Source organism: Setaria italica, chromosome VII, assembly GCF_000263155.2.
Source record: "Setaria italica strain Yugu1 chromosome VII, Setaria_italica_v2.0, whole genome shotgun sequence".
NCBI classification, from domain to species: domain Eukaryota; kingdom Viridiplantae; phylum Streptophyta; class Magnoliopsida; order Poales; family Poaceae; genus Setaria; species Setaria italica.
The window spans coordinates 24,595,002-24,618,483 of NC_028456.1; the positions used below are offsets into that span (position 1 = coordinate 24,595,002).

The 23,482-nt window shown below is 48.6% G+C and overlaps 1 protein-coding gene across 1 annotated transcript; it reads left to right on the forward strand.

Annotated features, from left to right (window-relative positions):
• Positions 1–5,092: 5,092 nt before the first annotated feature.
• Positions 5,093–7,274, forward strand: LOC101768332 (ammonium transporter 1 member 1). Its single transcript, XM_004976125.3, has one exon. It carries the CDS (start codon positions 5,214–5,216, stop codon positions 6,699–6,701), a length of 1,488 nt encoding a protein of 495 aa, XP_004976182.1. The 5' UTR covers positions 5,093–5,213; the 3' UTR covers positions 6,702–7,274.
• Positions 7,275–23,482: the final 16,208 nt, after the last annotated feature.

A 23,482-nucleotide genomic window follows, 5' to 3' on the forward strand; every position in this document is an offset into this window, starting at 1 on the left:
CCTCGTAGTGGGATCGTACCGTTCCATGCCACCTCATCCTGCCAACCAAAACGCACCCTCCGAGAAAACTGATAGTAGTCATACCCCAGTTACCCAAACACAAAAATGAAAAATCGCCAATGCCCGCGGGGGACAGATGGGCCAGAGAGGCCTTGGCAGCTGAGTCCAAAAGCCTGCGGCAGGGAGCGTATGCGGGCTGCAGCCGAGCTGCATTTTGTGGAAGGTGGGCTTAACCGGGCCATCCTGCGGAAAGCCGGCCTGCATGCCTACAGATGAAGATCTCAATGTGGGCCTTATCCAGGCATACAGATCCAGAGCCACAAATTTGGGCCTATCTGGGCCTTCACTTGTCGAAAGTTACAAGCGGCGGCATTGCGGCAATAACCCAACCAGGGTCGCAATTAACGTCAGCAGGAGTGGAACGTTCCGTCACTGCTGAAGTATTTATTACACTCCAGGGTCGCTGCTTGACCGCTTGCATCAAATCTGAACATTTATCTAGAAAAGCAACTACGCCTGTGTGATAGCTGCTTCCGCGAGGTCTGAACATTAACGTTTTCAGGAAACAGGAACGACAACAGGTCAGGCTCGCTATCAAGATCCCTCCTTTCTTGACTGGTAACAAATATCAGCGCTAATCCGCTGCATCTGCGATCCAGTCCTCCAACCATTACTCCCGTACAAGGTCAACTCTTAATAGCTGCCGGAGTATCCATGCCAACCTGCGAAAAGAAATATGCAGGACCAGCCCGACAGGACAACAGTGACATTTACGCTTCCGTGCTCCATTGGTCAGGTCTGCTAATTGACCACAGTTAACAGGTTCCACAAGCAAGACGCGTAGGGATAACTGTGCATCTCTATCACCATTCACCAAACAGAGACAGTAACTTGAGTACCCTCATCCTCGTTGAATACTGTGAATCAGATAAACTGATTCAGCTGCTGGATTTACTTACCGGAAACAGAGGAGAACGCAGGTAATCGTAGTATAGAACAAAAAACTAAATGAGAGGTAAACCTTGTCATTGTTAAGCATACTTCAGCATACCATCAAATGGAGAAGGCCATGTCGCACAAGCTAGGTACTTCGCTATGTAGCGGTCGCTGACTTTGCATCTTAATATACAACTGATGCTGTCCCTTTTCGTAACTGAATCTATATTGTTATTTCAGCAGCTGCAGGCAACAGCGACATGGCTCCAAATGGAACTTATTAGCTGGCCAGTAGGGTGAGAGCAAAATTTCGTGTTGTTTTCTGTGTTCACCAGCTCAGCTATGAATATTCTTGCATGGAATCTACCACAGATGATGCCTAGATAAACTGCATCTGAATCAAGCAATGGCAACGTTCGACAATGGGAAGATAGCTGGGTCTGCCTAGATTCCTCTAGCATAATTGGCTGCTTATTCTTCCCTGTCAAGCACTTTAAAATGTGATTCTTGAGGTATCTGTATCCTCACTGCGTCACATGTATCTGTTTTCTGAGGAATCTCAATCAGTCATGACTTCAGCGTCTTGTATTCTGATCGATCCCATAAGCAGAAGGGCCAGGGTAGACTTTGTTCGGCATCATCTGGTTATCATACCAGCACCTTTCCCAGCCACAGCATCAGCAGCTGCTGATACTAATTAAGAAATCAACTTGGCGAAGTCGAGCCTCCAAGTTGCAGATCATTCGCAAGATTTTTATCATGTATTCCATAAAAATTTAGGGATTAGTATAACGCGAACCGGGGAATGCTTGCAATCGCTCCCGACAAGCACAATGTGCTCAACTACTCATGATCATTCAGTACCAGACAGAACAGGAAACCGACCGGCCATGCAGAGTGCCATGCTTTCTTCTTGAAATTGCGAAAAGAAAATACAGAGTGCAACGCAACAAGATGAATGCGTGCAACGGTAAATCTTTCGTCAGAGTAGGTGTAATGGAACTCGTCACCAAGGGCACTAATGTTTTGATAAAGACTAAATAGCATGCATGGAAGTGTAAGGCACCCCCTTTCTTCAGCCTGAATGGGTAAGGCTGTCGATCGCCAGTACATTCAGAACCAAAGTGCCACCAAAAAAAATGCTTGGGCACACCAGAAACGGAGTACAAGATGTGGAGTTATGGCCCCAAGTTCAAACATCCCCGTACCTATAACCAGATCGTGAAACCACCGTATTAAGGGAATGCAAATTAAGTCGTATGATGAACAGATCATGCCCCAATTAGATTCCAGTCAACACGAAGTTGTCAGCCCATGGGATACCGACTTGCTACTGATAGGCAAACATGTCCAGTGTCAATGCCACTCGTAATCAAGGGATCATACAACGGTACGTAAGACATGGTTGCAGGAATGTATTTCATGTACAGAGTACAGAACTAGGGATACAATTTCTGTTGACATGGCAAGTTAGTTGGTCAGAGGATGAATAGCTAAACATACTAGCAGTATTTGATATGAGCTCCGGCGAATGGATGTGGAGGCCAACAGCAAAAGGAACACAGCCAGCCAGCAACATTATCTAAACAGCAGGTAGATCAGATGATACCGCATTACGGCAGTCTTACAACAGAAAACCCAGTTGATTAAACCGGGGTCAAGAGATCCCAAGCGCAGAAACAGCTCTTCGGGCGAGGAAGGAGCATCTCCAGTTTTCCACACCCCACGTCCGGCTAATAAACGAGCATGCGAAGTGGAATTTTGCTTCCGCGGACGCGACAAGTGGGCGCAGTCTTGCTCTGAATATTCAGAGGCTGGTAGACTCGGATGCCAGGATGATTTGCTGCCTCTGAACACGCCGATTAGTCTACTCATCGCAGGCGATTAGGCGGCGTCAGCGAGGGTGATAAACAAGTCGGCCGCTGACCTTCATTGGGTGGTCGATCGGTGGCGATCGATGCGATCCAATTCCAACTGCGTCGGGTCTCCGCAGGAGACGGCAGGAGTTAGCTTGTGCCATTTGGGGATCCGTTGTTTACGCTCTCGGTCGCCGTCGCTGTCCCGCCGCGGGGGTTTTCGTTTTACGGCGGCGGTGATGCCGTTGAGCTGTAATCTAAAGTAAGTAGGTTAGTTCTATCGATGCAGATGTTTGAAAAGTTTCACTAATTTACTGGTAGTTGCTTGCGGTATCTTCTCAACTTGGGGGGTTTAAAACTAGACTAGACAATTCGCTAAATTTTATTCTGTAGTTAATTGTGTGTAGTGGGGACTAGATGATTGGTGGTACATGTTTGCGGCTTGAATTTGAATAAGATTCCTCCAAACTCTTATTATGTGCCAGCATGGAGAAAAATGAAATGCAAACATCGAGAAACAGAAATAAGGCGCTGACTTTTCCCAAGTATGAAGATTCATATATGAAAAACATATCTGCAACGACTGGAAATCATGAAGGAGCAACATATTTCTCAGAATCACCCAAAAAATTCATGTGGTTGTCGGTTTTGCACGTCGCCCATTACGGGTGTGTACAAACCAGAGGAGTTGTTTATATGCACACAGGAGATGAAAACCCTCAAGATACCTTTATTCTACGAAATCAGAGAAATTGTCATGCTGACCGGAGCAAAAAGAACTCTAGCTTATAGTATTATAAACAAAACTTTATAAGTATGCGCTTGCAGGTTCCGTTTCTTGTCATACTTAGTATTGATTTCACACGAAAGTCCTCCTCCATGACGTTGCCTACTTGAATCTTCTCCGTTGACATCGCTCTACACAGTGCATCCAAATGATTGATGCATAATTGCTTGTTGGTAGTAGTCTAGTTCAGCAGTAAAATGGTTCAGCAAGTGGCATGCCACAGAGATTCAAGGGGCGTCATGAGGCCATTTGGTCCGTGCTACGGAAATAAATTGCTGACACACGAGCAAAAATTGGCTCAAAATTAAGAAGCATGTCATTAGATACTAATTAGAAGTATTAAATATATACTAATTATAAAACCAGTTGCACAGATGGAGGCTAATTTGCGAGACGAATCTATTAAGCCTAATTAGTTCATGATTTGACAATGTGATGCTACAGTAAACATGTGCTAATGATGGATTAATTAGGCTTAATAGATTCGTCTCGCGAATTAGCCTTCATCTGTGTAATTAGTTTTATAATTAGCTCATGTTTAGTCCTCCTAATTAGTCTCAGAATATTCGATATGATTAGTCCGGACTAAAGATCCAAGCACCCTCTAAATATGGCGGCCGTCTGAGCAGAATCTTTGTGAGAATCCATCATCACAGCCACAAAAATTAGCATTGGTCATTTCTGGCCTAGCAAGTTAAATGTGTCCTGAAGAGGCTACATGGCGTGAGACCAAAATTGCTAGCAGTACAAAAAATTCTTTAAAAAAACAGAAAATGGATCTCACAGTTTGGGTGAGGCATTAGCACACGGTTTGCCTAATCTATCCGACCCATTTAACAAATAAGTGAATCTATCCTTGTATTCTTGCGTTGTGCGTTGACAAGTGAATTGGTGACACCGCAGATTCCCTCTTGGGATTTCTCAAAGAGTAGCTGTATGCATACCGCTGGTTTTCAAGCCTTGAATTGAGTAGGCTGATTTTTTTTTAGGATGATTTGGGGTTGAGGACAATTGACCACAGTGACATATAACTGAACCCTGCGAAATTTTAGCACGTAATCTTCCAAGCATTGGCTATGGTCCTGGTGCATCCTGGCTAGACACGAAACCACCCCAGCCATTTGATTGAACGCACCAGGGCCAGATACCGGAAACAACAAACAAACACATAAACGGAATCAAGACATTTTGGAGGAGCACAAAAAAAGCAGAAATTAGTTTGGAGACAATATGCCAACGCACACGTACAGGAACAGACGAACAGTATGGGCACGCCACCCGCATCGGCCGAGGGGGATGGAGGGTCCCTCCACCTCCAGATTCCGCCGCGGCCCGGGAGATCGCGGCCACGGACACCGGAGATTCACTGCCAGTGGGCCCCCAAACCCCCTTCCCATAATCTCACGAAAATAAAGGCCGATCTGTTATTCCAAATCAAAACTGCAATTTGCTCTTTGTTTTTTTTTATCTCTCCCGGTACTGGCACCCCCGCCCGCCGCCCTCATATAAATCCGATCGACGCCACCGCCTGTTCGCCCCCCACGCCACACCCTCCCAATCCCCTCGCATCCCCATACCTTTCTTCCTCCACTCCAGCTGCGTGTGCGATTGGTTAGGGGCTCCGGTGAGCGAAGATGTCGACGTGCGCGGCGGACCTTGCGCCGCTGCTGGGCCCGGCGGCGGCGAACGCCACGGACTACCTCTGCAGCCAGTTCACGGACACGGCCTCGGCGGTGGACGCCACGTACCTGCTCTTCTCGGCGTACCTCGTCTTCGCCATGCAGCTCGGCTTCGCCATGCTCTGCGCGGGCTCCGTCCGCGCCAAGAACACCATGAACATCATGCTCACCAACGTGCTCGACGCCGCGGCGGGGGCGCTCTTCTACTACCTCTTCGGCTTCGCCTTCGCCTTCGGCACGCCCTCCAACGGCTTCATCGGGAAGCAGTTCTTCGGGCTCAAGCACCTCCCCAAGACCGGGTTCGATTACCCCTTCTTCCTCTACCAGTGGGCCTTCGCCATCGCCGCCGCGGGCATCACGTCGGGGTCCATCGCCGAGAGGACGCAGTTCGTCGCCTACCTCATCTACTCCGCGTTCCTCACGGGGTTCGTGTACCCCGTGGTGTCCCACTGGTTCTGGTCCACCGACGGGTGGGCCGCCGCGAGCCGCACGTCCGGACCGCTCCTCTTCGGCTCCGGCGTCATCGACTTCGCCGGCTCCGGTGTCGTCCACATGGTCGGCGGCGTCGCGGGCCTGTGGGGCGCGCTCATCGAGGGCCCCCGTATCGGGCGCTTCGACCACGCCGGCCGCTCCGTGGCGCTCAAGGGCCACAGCGCGTCGCTCGTCGTGCTCGGCACCTTCCTCCTGTGGTTCGGCTGGTACGGGTTCAACCCGGGGTCCTTCACCACCATCCTCAAGTCCTACGGCCCCACAGGCAGCATCCACGGGCAGTGGTCGGCCGTGGGCCGCACCGCCGTCACCACCACCCTCGCCGGCAGCGTCGCCGCGCTCACCACGCTGTTCGGGAAGCGGCTCCAGACGGGCCACTGGAACGTGGTGGACGTCTGCAACGGGCTCCTCGGCGGGTTCGCCGCTATCACCGCCGGGTGCAGCGTCGTCGACCCGTGGGCCGCCGTGATCTGCGGGTTCGTGTCGGCGTGGGTGCTCATCGGGGCGAACGCGCTCGCCGCGCGCCTCAGGTTCGACGACCCGCTGGAGGCCGCGCAGCTCCACGGCGGGTGCGGCGCGTGGGGGATCCTCTTCACGGCACTCTTCGCGAGGAAGAGGTACGTGGAGGAGATCTACGGCGCGGGGAGGCCCTACGGGCTCTTCATGGGCGGCGGCGGGCGCCTCCTCGCCGCGCACGTCATCCAGATCCTGGTCATCGCGGGGTGGGTGAGCTGCACCATGGGCCCGCTCTTCTACGCGCTGAAGAAGCTGGACCTGCTGCGCATCTCGGCCGACGACGAGATGGCCGGCATGGACATGACCCGGCACGGCGGCTTCGCCTACGTGTACCACGACGAGGACCCCGGCGACAAGGCCGGGGTTGGTGGCTTCATGCTCCGGTCCGCGCAGAACCGCGTCGAGCCGGCGGCGGCGGCGACCGGCAATCAGGTGTGAAAATCAAACGGATCGAGAAGGAACTACGTGCTTGCCTCTTTCTGTCATCGCGTCATATTTTGATGATCACGGTCGTACTTGCCGCTGCCGGCACCGTTTGGGCCGATGCTTGGCCACTTTGGTCTGGTCTCGCGAAGAATTGTAAAACAAGAGTAGGGTGACGATCATGCACGTACCGAGTGTGTTTTTGGTTGGGGTTTCTTTTGTACATGTGTGTTTTAGAAAGTCCGTGTGTGGTGGTGGATGTGATGGGTATGGGTAGGAGCTAGGGTTTATCTTTGTTTGGCTAATAATGCAGTTATTTTTGTGGTGGAATCTTATGAACGGAGCTCGGAAGGTGTGGCGGGCTGCTGGTCAAGATAGGTGGCTCGTGGAGGGTTGAAACAAATTGGAGGATTCTGTCCTGTGGTCTCTGTAGTGTCGTCTCTACCCATCCATCAAAAGCTTTGGCGTGTTCCTTGAATCGATCTAGTGGCTTTTTGGTGTGTGCCCTTTTATTTGGAGTACATGTTTATGTACATGATATTCTGCCAAAAATACCATATGCTATAATAAAAATCCAATTTCCCAGCAGTAGTAGTCTTGGCAACATTCTCAAAATATATGTGCCGCAGCGTACTTCTCTCTCCCTTTCGCTAGTCCTGCCAACTGCCGAGTGAGACGGAAAGAGATTGGGCAGTACGATAGTGGCTTGCTTTTTGCTCCCGTGGCTCTCTGACCAAGTTGCCCATGTCGTGACAACGTATGCGCCCGTTTGAAAAATGCAACCGCACGTAAACAAAAGAAAAAAAAAAGCAGACCTATATGTGTTACGACTCACCACACTACTGCTGGAGGGGAAAACAACACGGAGCTATCACTCTATGACGATCCGCTACGTCTCCGATCCGCGCGCTGAGTGCTGATCAAAGGCCGCACAGGAGACTAATATGGGAATAAGTTTTGACTATTCGTCCATACACACGCGTGAGGAATTATCTCCTTCGCTCGATCAGTTTCTACTAGGTTGAACGAGCGTGTCGGGTCACGCGCTCGTGCGAATGCACACCAGAAGAAGCTCCTGGGAGAAGAAAAACGGGGTGGCGAGGTTGAGGAAGGATACGGTAGAGTTTGTGTAGGAGCCGGCGGCAGGGGCAATCGATGAGGTATTTGACTTGTTTCTACTACCGTGCATGCTCATCCGCGTTTCTTATCGACTCGCCTCCATTGATGAAAAAAAAAAACTCGTACCATCGGAAAAGACCGATATCTGAATTTGGTAAAGTCATCTTTCGTCAGGATAAATGGCTTATGTGTGTGGGCTTGTGGAAGGCCATTTTTTTTTTAATTTCTTTGAGGCGTGAGTGGCAGAGCAGTTAGCGCGGAGTTCATTGGAGCGCCGCTGTTTACTCACTAGTGAAGAGCACTGATGACTAATCAAGTTAAAGAGTAGATGAAAATCCAGTGCCCCTTTCTAATAATCAGAAGAAAAGTCTAAACGTGTGCAGGGGTACGGGAAAGGACACGGGAGGATAGGATGCACTTCCTCCATCGCAGGAGGGGCCGGCTCCCCTTTGTGATGTCACGAACCAAGACCTCCTCGAAAGCCAGAAAGCACCGAGCGCCGTCCCTTTTCCCACGACTGAGGCCGCGGGAAAACCAGCCAATCGGCGGGTGCCGTGGTGCGCCTTCCCGGGTTGGCGTCCGTGTCAGGGAGCAGACGGGGTCCACGGGGAGGCTACCCGGAAAGCTCCTGCTGGTGCTGGTGCTGGCTCGCGGAGCGCCTGGCATTGGGAGATGCACTGCGCGCGCGCCCTGTGGTTTCGGTGGATCACGGGGATCCCATCCTCACCTGGCCTCTCCCGGACTCCCAGCCGAAAGCGGGGACGACACGGGCACACGCTCCACGCGCGACGGCACGGAGCATGGAAATACCCGGATACCCTCGATCTGCTCTTGTTTTTTTTTTCTTCTCTCGCCGACGTCGATCAGTCATAGCTGGACGAGCGCGCGTACACACGCTAGTTTGCAGCCTTGCAGGAGAATAATGCTGCGCGTAGGGCGTGGGTCAGGTCAGGGTGTACTTCTGTTTCAGCAGATACGCCTCGATAAGGGCCGGTGGCACTGCGTATCGTGCATGCGCGTAGGGCGCGGCGGTTAGGTAGAAAAGATTCGCATGCATGCTCAACGAGAAAATGATATATTGCTATGTCGCGCGCTGCGAACCCCTTTGGTAAATTGATCAGGGACTGGGGGTAACCGGGACCGTGGGAGGCTGGGAGCCTTGGAAGATTCAGCGGCAACAATGGAGCGCCATCCAGCTGTGATGAGGAGCTAGCTAGGGCGGAGACCGGAGGGACGAGTGGACGACCCATGGTAGTATGGTACCAACATCCATGTGAGCTCGGTCACTGCAGATGAGTCCGGTCTTGCATATTGACTTGGACACGCGGTGACCGAACATCTACTATGACCCTGTTTGTTACTCTTGCTCAAGTTTAGCAGCTAAAATTTGCTAAACTTTATCAAAAGCTATTTGGATACTCTTGTTAAAAGGCATTTAATGAGCTGTAAAAAGACATATCTACCCTTATTAAAGGTGTACAGGAAGGGGGAGACAATCAATAAATGAGAGGTATAGGTTGTCCAGCCCTCCTTTTAGCAAGTTTTAGCAACTCAACTTTAACAAGTTTTAGTAAGGATGTTTGCCAGTTTAGCAGAAAGTTTAGCAAGGTGAAACCAAACACCCATAAGGTGCAACTAAAGTCTATATGTACCAGTAGTATCCATCCATTTCGGAAGTACCAGACGTATTTTTTATTGTTATAGAATATATAAGACTTTAATTGACCAGCAATTATTCTTTTAGGATGCAATTTCTGTGACACGGTATTGGCGTTATTATATTTGTGTTAAAAAAAGTGTTGGCTAATGTTATGGTTCAGTATCGCATAATTGTTTTTTAAAAGTATGAACGAAGTGATTATTGATCAAATCATTTTCCTAAATAATCATGCCTTATATTTTAGGGGGAAAAGGATGGTAATTGTGGACCCGAATATCTCCGCCAATATTGCTGGACAGAGAGGTCGCGCTTAGGCTTAGCTAGTAGTACTACTCTGTAGGAAAGAGTAAAGCAGAACACAACACTTTCGTAATAATGCGAAGCTGCAAAAAGTTTTCTACTTTTCTATCCTCTTTGCTATAAACAACTCACATGATCCACGACATGAACTGAACAATTCACATGTTTACAGGAGAAAAAATATTGCTAACTTAACTGTGCCTACGTGCTCCCGGTACGTCTCACCCTGTCTCATGATAACGTTGGTCACTGTAAACAACTGCACCATCGTAAAGCCATTACCAGTGAAGTACAATACTCCACGGGGTAGGTAGGTGAAGGCAAAAAGCAAGGCCGCGCTCGAGGGCCGAGAGAGCCCGCGGAATCTCCACCTCTCGTCTCTTCCGCTGTTCATGCCCTGCATGCATGGAACGTAATTGGCATCGGGGCGCACATGCAGCCAACACCGACTGCGTCGGAATCCGCGCCACATCCTAATTGGCATGCTGCATGCAGCACGAGCTCTTTTTTTTATTTCCTCGTCTCGCTGATCAGTGATCACGAATCACCTGGCCTCCCCCTCTTTCCCACAAGAGGAGGTGCTTGTGTCAAGTTGCCAATGATTCTAGTGGAAAATGTGGAAGGCATGTGCCGTTACTCCCAAAAGGTTCTTGTTTAGGGCATGTTTGGGAAGAGGGTGTTAAAGTTTACCAGGGTGTTAAACTTTAACACATTGAGGTGTTTGGATGGTCTACTAAACTTTAACACCTTAGGTTAGAAATGACAATTATACCCCCACTCCCTCCTCCTTGGAGATGCTGGCGCTTACACAAATCACGACCACCACGTACCATTGTCCATTAGCCTTGGAGATGCTGGCGCTTACACAAATCACGACCACCACGTACCATTGTCCATTAGCCTGATAGCTATCAATCCTCCTTGCCAAGGCAAGCAGCAGGGGAAGATCCAGAGACTAGAGGCGAAAGAGATGGGCGACCTGCAGCCCGCGGCAGTCCGCGTCCCGCGGTGGGCGATGCAGTTCTGAGTGCCACGGAGGCCGGTGGCCAGGGCGGCGGGGGCGGAGGCGGCACCGCCGATGCCGGCGGGAGGAAAGAAGAAAAAGATGGTGGTGGTGAGGCTCGGCGGAAGAGGAGGCTGTTCGGCACGATCCGACGGCTCCGGATGCGGTGGCTGGCAGTGCTGTATCGCCGCCCGCCGCCCGCGCAAGAGCAGCGCGGACCGGCGGTGGCGGGCATAGCGGCGACGCGCAACGGGCGGATCGGCGGCGGCGGGCACAGGCGCACAGCGGGAGGGAGGACGCGCTGGCGGCGGTAGGAGAGAGAGAGGAGGAGAGAGTGGGGGGGGGCAACCAGGGAATAAGTGGGGAGGAGGATTACTTTTAACACCTTTGGTACATTTTAACACCCCTTCATGTGTTTATGAAAAGAAAGGTGTTAAATTTTAAAACCACTCTTTTAATACAAGTGTTTGCAGCCAATGTGTTAAAAATGTGTTAAAAGGGGTGTTAAAAATGTGTTAAAAGGGGTGTTAAACTTAAAAAAAGGTTCTTGTTTGCAGCTCGGCGCGAACCGTCCAGTTGTACGGCTGCCGTGCACGAGTGCCCGCGCGCAGATGGAAGGAGGACGCAAGAGGTAGCCTGCTCGACAGCTCGAGCAGTGCTTGACCGAATGATCAACCGGGTACGGCGCAGGCAAAAGGGTTTCGAGAGTACTACCTCCGGTTCCTTATATTTGACGATCCAGACATCTTCTTTGGTCTGCGACTAGTTCGATTTACTTGTCAGTAACGTCAAATAAAAAGAATCGGAGTAGTACTTGTGAAATAATTCTGCGTGAAGTACTGTAGAAGATACCGAAGTCTCCCGGTTATCGCACATGACAAATTATTCCGTCCAGATGTAGCTATCGGAGATCGCTTTGACAGCTGCTGCTGGTACCGTCGGCTGGTAAGTTGCGTAACAGGGTTCAGTCCGGAGCTCTGGTCAGGCTCAGGCACATGAAATGGGGACGATCACGCACACGCGGGCATCTACGGAATCTGCTGGTACCCGTAGTTGCAGAAAGGGGACAAGGTTCCACCACCATGGCCGTTGCCTACAACTTGCTTGTGCGAGACTCCTCCTTACTCCTACAGGAAAGTGTGTGCCGGCCGGTACACAACATACGCAAAAAGGTAAGGCCACTATTTTGTTTTGCAGGGGAAGCAGAAACTACTGCACGTATGCAAAACTGAAGACCACTATTCTAACCCTTACCTTGGAGTTGTGTACCCCACGCATTGACAACCTCAGCTAGCTATGATACGACATAGAGCGGTCTCCTACGTCGACTGCATCTACAAACAGCGACAAAAGACTCCCGACCTACTCTCTACTCCGATGGACTGCATCTACAAACTGCGCAGCTCCGTTTCAGCTCAACCAAGTCTACGCCCTGCACGAAACTGCATCGAGAAGAGGCAACAGAAGTTATTGCGGCGCGATGTACGGGCGGGGGATATCCCACGCCACGCGGATCTACCGCTGACCCAACACGAGGTCAATTGGGGGTGGCCATGCGAGATGCGACTGAGCTCAGAGCCGAATCTCATCTGTACGGATACGGCTGGGATGACGGGAGAAATCGTGGCGTCCCTGTCCTGCTGTCCAGGCACATACAGCCCCGCCCGCCTGTTTGGTTCCGGTTGCTTTTAGCACCCGTCACATCGAATGTTTAGATACTAATTAGGAGTATTAAACGTAGACTATTTATAAAACCCATTACATAAGTAGAGGCTAAACGGCGTGACAAATCTATTAAGCCTAATTAATTCATCATTAGCAACACATTGTCAAATCATGGACTAATTAGGTTTAATAGATTCATCTCGCCGTTTAGCCTCTACTTATGTAATAGGTTTTGTAAATAGTCTACGTTTAATACTTCTAATTAGTATCTAAATATTTAATGTGACACGTGCTTAAAAATAAGCAAGCAACCAAACGTCCGCGTCCCGGGCAAGCTCAGTTTCCTAGCGCGGCGGCTAGCCTAAGCCTGACCTGCCATGTGCAGGCGCAGCCATGTTTGAACATCCCAACAGTAAGCGGGTCGGTCGGCGTCGACTTGCGAGTGCAGTGCTTCAACTTGCCTGCATGCTGCTCTGCAGCGCTGCAGCAGGTTCACTGTTTTGTTCGCGTAAGCTTGATGCTGACAATTATCCGCTCTTGGACAGGTAGAGCGGATGTTTAGCAGTGTCACGTTGGATGTTTGGATGCTAATTACAAGGATTAAATATGAGATAATTACAAAATTAATTGTACAGATAGAGTCTAATTTGCGAGACGAATCTATTAAACCTAATTAATCCATCATTAGCAAATGATTACTGTAGCACCAGATTATCAAATCATGAACTAATTAGACTTAATAGATTCATCTCGTGAATTAGACTTCATTTATGCAATTAGTTTTGTAATTAGTTTATATTTAATACTTCTAATTAATATCAAACATCCGATGTGACGGGTGCCAAACTTCATCACACTGGAGCCAAACAGGCACTAAAGGTGAAGGTGAAGGCTTGCATACGTCGACAAAAAACTGACACCGACAGCTGATTTCTTCGCTCAATAAATCAGTGATCAGTCGACACGGCCACGCGCGTTCCACAAAACCCCTCTCCTCCATTATGCATGCATGGGCTGATGGCCACTTGGACCTGCCCAGTCCAGCCGACTCAGCCGAGGGACCAGCTGAGACGAGCCATCGGAAGGGCGCGTGCTTGTCAGTAGCGCGGTCCAAGTGGAGAGACTACCGGAAGCTGCTGCGCAAGTGACCAAAGTGTGCAGCTGCAAGCCGGCAACCCCTGGCTCTCGCGCAGCGTCCTCTCCCGGCGAGGCGACCACACGACCACACACGCCGCGTCAATGCCTCACGTGCGTGTTGGAATGCCCGGCCTCCCTTTTCTCGACGGGGAAAAAGGGCCGGCCGCCGGCCGCAGAACGTGGCGGCGTGCGGACAACGGCCGTGGCCCCGCCCCCGCCGGTCTGCCGGGAAACGGACGATGGAGAGCCGGCGACCGGGCTCCCGGCACCGAGCCGGTCGCCTCTCGCCTCTGATAGCCTATATCCCCTTTGCTGCAGTTTATCAGATCCCCTGATTGGACTGCTGCCGTCAAAAGTCAGAGAACTTACCTAACCTCCAGACTCCAGCGCAAGCGCAATGATGCAATGCAGCAGCGGCTTGAATAATATCGTCGCTTTGCCTTTGCTTGTGCGGTGTGGTGAGACTGAGATCGTTCCCGGCTGCCTTTTTGATAGGCCTAGCGTGCTATGGTTTGGTCTTCCCTGAACATCAGTCAGGTTATCTGGTTAGAATACTCTCAGTGCGCAGATCCTACTATCCCGGAAAAGACTATTCTTTGTTTACTAATCCATCAACTCTGTGCTCCCGCACGGCTCATGTTTCATGTTTCTGATTTTTATGAGAATTTTTAAAATTTCTTTTTTTTCTAGCATATCTTGTGAGAACTATGCGGAGTCTTTAATGGGAAAAAATAAGACCACACTACTACAAAATTGTTACCTTTGAACTACCCCTCACTTGTTAAATATTCGAACGCAATACTTATATAGATATATCTTCATCTGATTGTGATAGATTTTAGTTAATAATTACTCTATAACATCTCCATCCACATTTATAATCGTTAATTTTGCACTTTGCATCATAAGCATGCGCTTGAATTTGTTTAACAGACCCTAAGCTTGAGCTATAACTTTAACATAGAAATCTATATTCTCATCACTTCCTCTATATCTTTATATATGATAACACACACTATATGTATATACCTTAATTATTATATCATATACCAATAGTGTAAGAAATAGTAGATTTAGAATCATATTTTGGTGTATATTTTAATTAAGGTGATTTGGATTCAAATTTAGAATTACCTCATGTTAGTTTTAATAATAACATTCGTGGATAATATAGATGTAAATTTAAGGGATTATTTTAAGTTATTTTAAGCATTAGTGGTGGATAATCTAGTTGCAGGTACAAGGAGTTATTTTAAATAATTTTTATAATGACAGAAGTGGGTAATTTTGATAAAGAATAGGGGTTACTTTAGTTTATTTTATATAATGACAGAGGTGTGTAATTTAGATATAGATTTAGGGTTATTTTAGGATATTTTTATAATGGTATAGGTGGTTAATTTTTTAGAAAACATAATAGATTCAATAGCTATGATGATTTGAATCTACCGATTGATGGTAAGATGTTTTGCTTTTTTTAAGAATTTCTAGGATTTCTCTATTTTTCTAGAGTGTCCGCCTAAGATCCTTGGTGGTTCCATCTGGAGGCTTCAAAAGGAGTCTCCAATTAGTAATAAGATTTATCTTTTTCTACATTGAAGGAACTTTGTGCCTTTTTTTTCTACAGGCAAAGAGCTTATCTTTTTTAATATAAAGAGTCGAGACACTATCTGAACTCTGAAGGAACTCCATGAAAGAAGAACCTATTATACCTTAGTTTTTATCACCACTCCACATGCATTATTTGTCCTTCTTTCCTTTCTTTGATTTTGAGATGTTGGAGGCAGCCATTTATCGCCGCTTGCAACTGCACTTGCAAATTGGACACTGAACCACCACGGCACCACTTCACTGACCATGCCTGCAGAACAATTGTCCATATGCTGTGCTGATATGCCAACTGGGCCATGAAAGATCTGATGGGCAATGGTCGAGCTAGAGCAAGCGACCCCGACCAAAGTGCAATCTTCTACAAGGATAGGATAAGATAGATAAAATTCTCTAAATTCCCATTCCATTTTCTTCGATGCGAACAAATCTTACCGGAACTTCGTGGCAGCTCCATGCTTAAGAACTTAAGAAGACCGCGATGGTCCAACATTGGCCACATGCATACCAAAATGCAGAGGCAACTTTGGTTCAATGGCCTGCACTAGATGTCCATGCAAATCTCAACTGCATTGCTCATTGGTTCACAATCCGAGTACGTTAAGCAACGAAATGTCGTGCCCCATCTTGCCCTTGCTGGATGTACATGGCACCCCGGCCCAGACGACAGATTCCACGGAATGAAATGGAGCGATAAGAATCAAGATTTCCTGCAGCTGAACTGTCGTCTAAAGCAATGGCCAGTGACCAAAGACGTTTGGAGATTGAACCATGACCTCTCGGTAGCGAAGGGAGTCAGGACGCAAGGTCCCATTGAAATCCTACAGCTATAGTGTAAAGTTTGGACTGGAGGGTGGTGCATTGATTCTTTTCTTGCCCTCATCACAACGAGGAGGCGGCAACCAAAATCAGGGAGTTTCGTATCGAGGGAAGACGCAGCTGCATTTTCTTTTCACTACATCTGCGAAGAGACATTACTGAAGTTTTGGAAAATGATAGTTGATATCTGACTGAACGTGGCCCTTTTGTTCATTCTGAATCGTTCTTTTGAGATGAGTTCTTTCGATGTTCAGACTGCTTTATCCACTTCACCGATTTTGCACTCTGCCCTCGGCTTACAAAACAGAGCAGATGGAAATATGGAATGTGGGTGAGGTAGTAAAGCCCAAGGCTCACGGCCCACTGGTCTGTAGGCTGAACCAAGAAGCCCAGAAGCCTCTACGCACCACTGGTGGGGAAGATGGGGGAGCATTGTAAATTTGAACGTTCTTGTAATTTTCTTCACCACTCAAATGCCATCAAACAAAAAAAAAACATCAATTAAAAGGTTTTATTTAATAGATCTCATAATTAAAGCTTCATACGCAAATATCTCCGTCTTCTGGGCCGGGATGCCATGGCCTGTCCAGGGAAAGTGTGATCACAACAACGTGGCCATGAGGCCATGAGCTAGCGCAACATGCTCCGCTGGCAAAGTACTTCAGGAGATATGAAAAAAGAAAAGAAAAGAAGTTATGATTTTTTGGGGGAATTGCTGCTCACTGAGTTCATATAAAGCTTATGAATTGTAGATCAACTAAAGTGCTGCAAATTAGTGACATTAAAAGAACGAGCGGATTTTCCTTGTCACCGGCAGACGCCTATTTTGGTCCTTTTTAACTATTATAAAAATGAAAAATATTTTTGTTAAAAAATTCCACAGCTACTACTACCTCCATATCAAAATATTTTTTGTTGTTGACTTTTGATCACGATGTTTGACTATTTATTTTATTCAAAAAATTTTGTAGGTGTCGTTTATTTTGTTCGTAGGTTACATTATCACCAAGATATTTGTAATAAAATTTTGAATACAATGGCGATAAATATTTAAATATTGAGGGAGTGCTATACTCAGGTTGGGACATGGCTCAGTATATGTCCTTGGACCGTATTACAGGACACATAGCGCATATCATAACATCACTCGGACTGTATTACATGACACACATCGCATATCGTAACATCACATACGGAATCGCGTGTGATCTATCGACATGGGAGGCGCGAGCCGATTACTAATTAAACTTGACTTAACTGAAAGGGAAAAAATTAGATCAATCGAGAAGAGCTAGGTAATTTTTCATTAAGAAGAAGAAATAGACATGCAAATTCAAGTTAGAAGAGACTCGAACCTAGATGGTTAGAATGTACTACCACACCTCCCACCCGAACCAGTTCAGACTTCCTCGACTTGACTGAAAGCAAAAATATAACTAAAAAAATAAAAAAATAACTGATCACGAAGACATACGGTCTAACAAAATCGGCGCATGCAATTTCGCTGCCCTCGCCGTCGTCTGCTACCGGCTACTCCGGGATGGCCGCTTCGTTGTCGACACACGCAAAGTGCTGCTCGATCGTACGAGCGACGATGTTCCATCCAGGCTCAACGGCGGCCTCCTCCTCCAAGGATCGGTCGATATCAGGGATGAGCTTCTTCCGCCTAGCCGTGAGCTCGTCCTCCTCCTCGTCGGCCGCGTCCTCCAGGAGCTCCTCGATCGAGCGGACGCGGTCGTTCCATCCGGCCTCCGCGTCGGCCTCCCGCCGCTGCTCGCGCTCGACCTCGTCGGCCGTGCCGACCAAGACGTAGTCGAGCTCTTCCGCCGGCTCCTCCACCATGACGTAGCCAGGCTCCTGATCGAACCCGGCGTCGCCATCCGTCGTCCCACCGTCCTTTGCGAACCCCGCAGTGGAGCCGGAACCTCCACCGCTGCCGCCGACGCCGACGGCGCCCTCGAGACCGAACACGCGCGCGACGTCATCGGCGTCCATGACGCGGCGGAGCTCGCGGTGGACGAGGCCGGGGCAACGGGCGTGCGCACGGGCGAGCGCGACGAGCTCCTCCAGCGGGAAGCGGAACCGGGGGTCGTAGAGGAGCGTCGAGTCACCGTAGTGCCAGTCGACGCCGTCGTCCACCGTCGTCACCTCCGGCTCCGGGGCGATCATCATATCTCGACGCGCGGCGCAGGTGCGTTAGCTACGCGCGCTCGATGGTTTGCCAAGTCAGCGCGCTGGGCAATCGACGCTGCCGACTCGGCGCGCAAGATTGTTGGAAAGTCGTTAGCTAGCTAGGTAACCGTACGGTACGGCGTGGTACTATATGGAGCACTGATCGTCTGTGATCGAGTAGGATACGGAACGGGGTCTGGGTCGATCTACAAGCCTGCTCGGAACGGACACGTACGGTGGCAGTGGTACGGGGCGTTCGCCATTTGCGCTGCGCGTGGCTCCTAGGCCGGATCCGGCATTCCTCCAGTTGGATCTGGGCAAGGCCGCCCGAACTCTGGACGGCGGCTGTGGTGCGACGAGGGCCGTGCCCCGTGCAGCGTTGGGGGTAGTTGGCGGCGCCCGTGTGCTGCGTTTCACGGAGATTGTTGGACGGCAGCGAGCTAAACATCGCCTAGCCTTCCAAACCACTGCCACCTCTGAACTTCGCCCGCGACATGAAGCTCACCTACAGCTACGCTTGGGATCATGGTGAAGACTGCCACGGGTGTGTAGCCGTGTTTCGGCCACCTCTACGTCGTCGGGAGAAATCCCAGCCCGGCTATATGCCGGCCACGGCCAACAATGCTTCAAGCGTTGCTATCTTCATTGGAGGCTTTGTCGATGTGCTACCCCTTCCTACAAGCATTGTTGGTAGTTAATTTCCATGTCGTGTTGTGGGTAGCAATAGGTGAGGTGAGAAATCGCCATATGAAATCTTAGCCTGACTTTGCACTGGCGTCAACAATTTCCATCCGTTGTTTTCTCATCTGATTTGTTTTGATTTGGTTTCCTCTCCCCCTCACGCAGCTCCTCAAAATTCTGGTGCATGTGGCGGCTGAGATTTTGATTCTCGCATGTCTCGCCGAGGCTGCGGGGCTGTTGCGGCCGGGCTAGGATGGAAGCTCCGGGAGGGGTGCGTACATAGGGGCTTGAGTATCATCTGTTCTTAGTTCTTTCAAGCCTGATTTGGGACATCTGGGATTTTGACTTTGAGAGCGTTGGGCTTCTGAATTTGCACGAGTTAGCATTGACCAAACTGTGGCGAAACAGTCAGCTGTCATATGTTCTTGCTTACTTTTGTTAGCTTTTTGTTTGTCTGCAACTTTGCAATCTCGATAGATTACCAGAAATTGCTATCATCTTTTAGCCAAGTGCTGTGAGAGCCAACAGTAAATTGGTAGTTCATTTCTGCAGAGCTTCCTGCAGGTTTTCAAGCATCCATATTTTCATAAGCTATGCGATGTAAGTGCATCCTATATATTCCTATCATGATAGTGACATCACATTATATGTAGACATGTCTAGATTCAGAGATGCATGGCCAACTGCATATCTTCGTTTTGGGTTGAGTATACTTTCCAGTCTTGAGTTTTTGTTAATTTTGGACATAGGAAGTGGCTCCAATCTGAACGTTTGATCGTCTGAGATCTGAAATTTCTAATAATCCAACACCACCCTTAAAAGTTTGTAAACAGAATATATTTTTGACACAACTGCCTTAGCCTGCAAGTTCACAGCATTTTTCCTCGTTAAATTTTCAACAGAATGATACCCTGATCATTGTTTATTTTTCATAGTTGCTGCCCTATCTGGCTACATCTGAATGTATGATGCCTACTTCTAAAATAAAGGCATTATACAAAGCTAATGTACAGTTCGAAATGTTGTTTAGTACATCTTCTTGACTTTTTGTGGTTCTTTCTTTTAACCAAGTTTAACCATGATCACGAACTGCAGATCCTTTCTCCTCACTAGCAGGCCTTTTGGAATGCATCCTTTCTGCGTTTGCCTGAAACCTTCAATTCCAAGTCTTAATTTACAGTTGATAATTATTAATTCGACAGCGTGATACTCATTGTAATTTGTGCTTGAGATTACTGTCATTAGCTGACACATTAATTTAGTGTGATAATAGCACTGCCATTTTTCATAGTTTTGATCTTGTATATAATAACTGTGGGAGTTCTGGTCAATTCTTCTTTGTTATATATACTTCCTTTTTCCTTATTCAAGCCTTTAGATTAAGGTTTCCTTTCTAGTTGCAGGCGAGAAGACCTCTGGTCAGTTCTTCTTCTTCATTGCTTTTGTATCAGCCCATTTATATTCTTTTTCTAATGAATCTATTTGACATACTTCTTTTTCTTTCTTTTCTTTCTACTGTAATGATGGATCTATAAAGCAGAGATTCTTTTTGATGTGTTAATCGTTTTTTTTATATTATAGGCGACATTTGTGACAGATTAAAATATTCTTGTGCAGAATTCCTAGGAATTATTTACCGCTTCATAGGAAAGTAGTGGAACTAGATGCTTTCCTCAAGGTTATATTCCCCTCAAGGTTGTATTCTTCGTTAGATGGAAAGTAGTGGAACTAATGCTTTCTTCAAAGGTATAATTTAAAATTCAATTGACCTATGACATTTTCTATGCATTTGCTCTATAATTACAATACCATAACTAGTGTAATTTCTACACAATATATATGTAATAGTCCACTATATTTGCATATGCCTATTTGCTATTTGCATCAGAGGGGTTTCACTCATTACCCAAACTATCTGCTATTTGACATACCATGAATTTTTTTTTGAATATTTGATATTTGCACATTTGTCATTTGTATCTTTAGGGTTTCAATTCAGACCCAAGCTCTCTGTTATTTGTCATTTGAAGCTTGTTCCAACCATGGCTATGCGCATGTATGTTTTTCTTTCTCCCTTTCTTTTTGAATCATCAGTTGCTTCTTTCAGTGCTTATCAACTTTTTCTATCTGTTTTGTCTCATATATAACATGACCATGTAGTCTTGTTAATTTTTTTTGCTTCTGACGTCCACTCTGCTTTTTTCCTTCTATGTGCAGGTATGCTCTTGATCACGACTGCAAGTTTGCAACTTTATCTATGTGTTGCGGCCTTGCTGGCTACTGTTAGACAGGTGCCTGGACGTGTCTACGACATTGGAGAAGATTAGGTCATTTTTGCAACTGTTGTGAATGTCAACCTCCGACCTGCAAACCAAGATGACCTTTCTCAGATTGTTGTCAGGACTCAGGAGGCTTGTCATCTGAAGATACTTTCAGATCTGCAGCCACTAAGCAGATTCTTCTTTTGTTTCAAGTGATGTGAAGTGGCAATGCAAATACTTATATGATGAATCTATTTTGTGCCATACTTGCTAGTATATGACCCTATGGAACTCCTGATCAGCTCTGGTTTCCTATGTAATTCAGTGTTGAACTTATGCATTCGTCAGTACCTAAGTTTGTTAAGTGTTTTCTTTATGCTATGAAACCATTTGGTATTTTCATCCTGATATTTTTTATAGTCCTATGTTGATCAGATCAGTCAGATTCTATTTCATTATGCTATAATATGTTGTTTTTCCGCAAATTGTGTTTCAGTTGTTTGTTGCTTAGAATGATCGGATCTTAGTCTGATGGTTAGGAAAATTCGGGTGCTAGGCACCTTTAAAACACACGAATCCTCCTGGGTCTTTTTTTTCGGGTGTTTTGTCTGTTTCAAATGCCCGGGTGTCAGATGCTTCTGAAACACCCGGGTCTGAGGTAGACAGTCAAACTAAATTTCAATTTACAGAGAAGATCACACAAACATTATTCCTAGTACTAATAACAGAATCAATCAATATTCCGACAGTAAGTGACGCTCCCACCATGTTGTCCAACTCGAACTCGTCCAAGAAAAGCTTCTTCCGGAGCGTGATCAACAGCAAGCAACATGCCTTGGCATCGCGGCTGCTGCTGCACTTGCTTCCTCGCGCTGTTCTTCCAGGGCCCGATCGATCGCGCGCGAGATCTCGTAGTAGTACATGTCGTCCATGAAAATCACCTTCTCATCCCTCGCGCGGATGTCGAGGTCGCGGGCAAAGGCGTCGAATTCCATGGCATCCAAGGCAGCCTCTTCCTCATCCTCATCATCCGCCGCCTCGATGATGGCTTCCGCGCGTTCGCGGGCGAAGTCGTCGTCGAGCCCCGAGTCCTCATCAACGGCTGCTTCCTCGTCGGCGTCCGCTTCCTCCAAGTCCCGGATGACGATGCCTGCCGCGAGCTGGTGGGCGAAGGCTCCCCAGCGCGTCCAGCGCGGCTTGGTCGGCGTCCAGCGCTGCCATGTCGTGCACGGGTCTCTCCGAGCTCGCGGGCGAGGGCGTTGAAACCCAGGGCCTCCAGGACGGCCTAGTCGGCGTCCGCCGCCGCCAAGTCGTGGACGGCCTCAGCGAGGTCGCGGGCGAAGGGCGTTGAAGCCCATGGCCTCCAGAACGGCCTCGTCGGCTTCCCTGGCGACGATCACGGCCGTGTCTTCTGTTCCGCAGTCACCTCCTCCGATCCGGCGGCTTGATGTAAACAAACTCTCCTTGTAATCTTTGACCGGTGTTGGTCCTATGTAACATGCAGCCGTGGTGAGCCTAGATTAGCAACCACGCTCCTATCGTCTTTCAGTGCCTTCCTGATCTCTCTCTCGCGCGCTGCGTCGGCTGACGGCTGGTCGACGCTTCTTGCCAAACTCGTCGAGGTGGAGATGAAGACGGATGCGCGTGAGAACCGAGCGAGGGATGGACATGGACGTGAGTACGCACGTACTCCAATATATAGGCTGCGGTAGTGCTTGTTGTGCTCTCGCGGGGTTCCTGTGCACTTCGATCGGATTCGGATTCCCTCGAGCGGCAAATCAAGTTGTGGAGATTAATTATGAATTGTCCGGGCCCTTTCCGTATTTTTCGCGCTTTGGTCGGTATACTTGGAGACCGGCCGGGCTCCGCTGATTTTTTTTTTCATGGCCACCCGTCCCACAACGCCGCGTCCCACGCGTTGACGTGCACGAGGTTGCCCCTGGGGATGTCGCCGTAGCCGCCGACGGACGCTTCCTCTCCTCCCGGGCAACGCGCGGCGATAGGAGCGGCGTCATGCGCATGGCCTAGCTAGCTTCACGATAGTCTCGATGAAGCGGAAGTGCGGTAGGTAGTAGGTCCTCCTGCTTGAGTTGTGACCCAGCGGCCGCGGCCGATGGCGCGGTCGAGAGCTTCTCGGTGGCCGTGTGGCGAAGACGACGGGCGTCCGGTGGAGCTCCGACGTGGCCCTCTCCACGGTGGCGGACAGGATATGAGGTTGAGGTCCCGGGTGAGCACTCGCCTTGCCGCCTGCTGTGCACGTCGAGGACGTGGGTCCTGGTCCTGGTCCATGAACTCGTCAAACAACTTGCCCGGCTTCTTCATCCGCCGCACGTACCCCTGCAGGTCGAGCCATCCCCATCCCAGCAATGTT

What these genes read in the sequence shown, in the direction of transcription:
- LOC101768332 (XM_004976125.3), top strand. Translation starts at nt 5,214, where the DNA reads ATGTCGACGTGCGCGGCGGACCTTGCGCCGCTGCTGGGCCCGGCGGCG.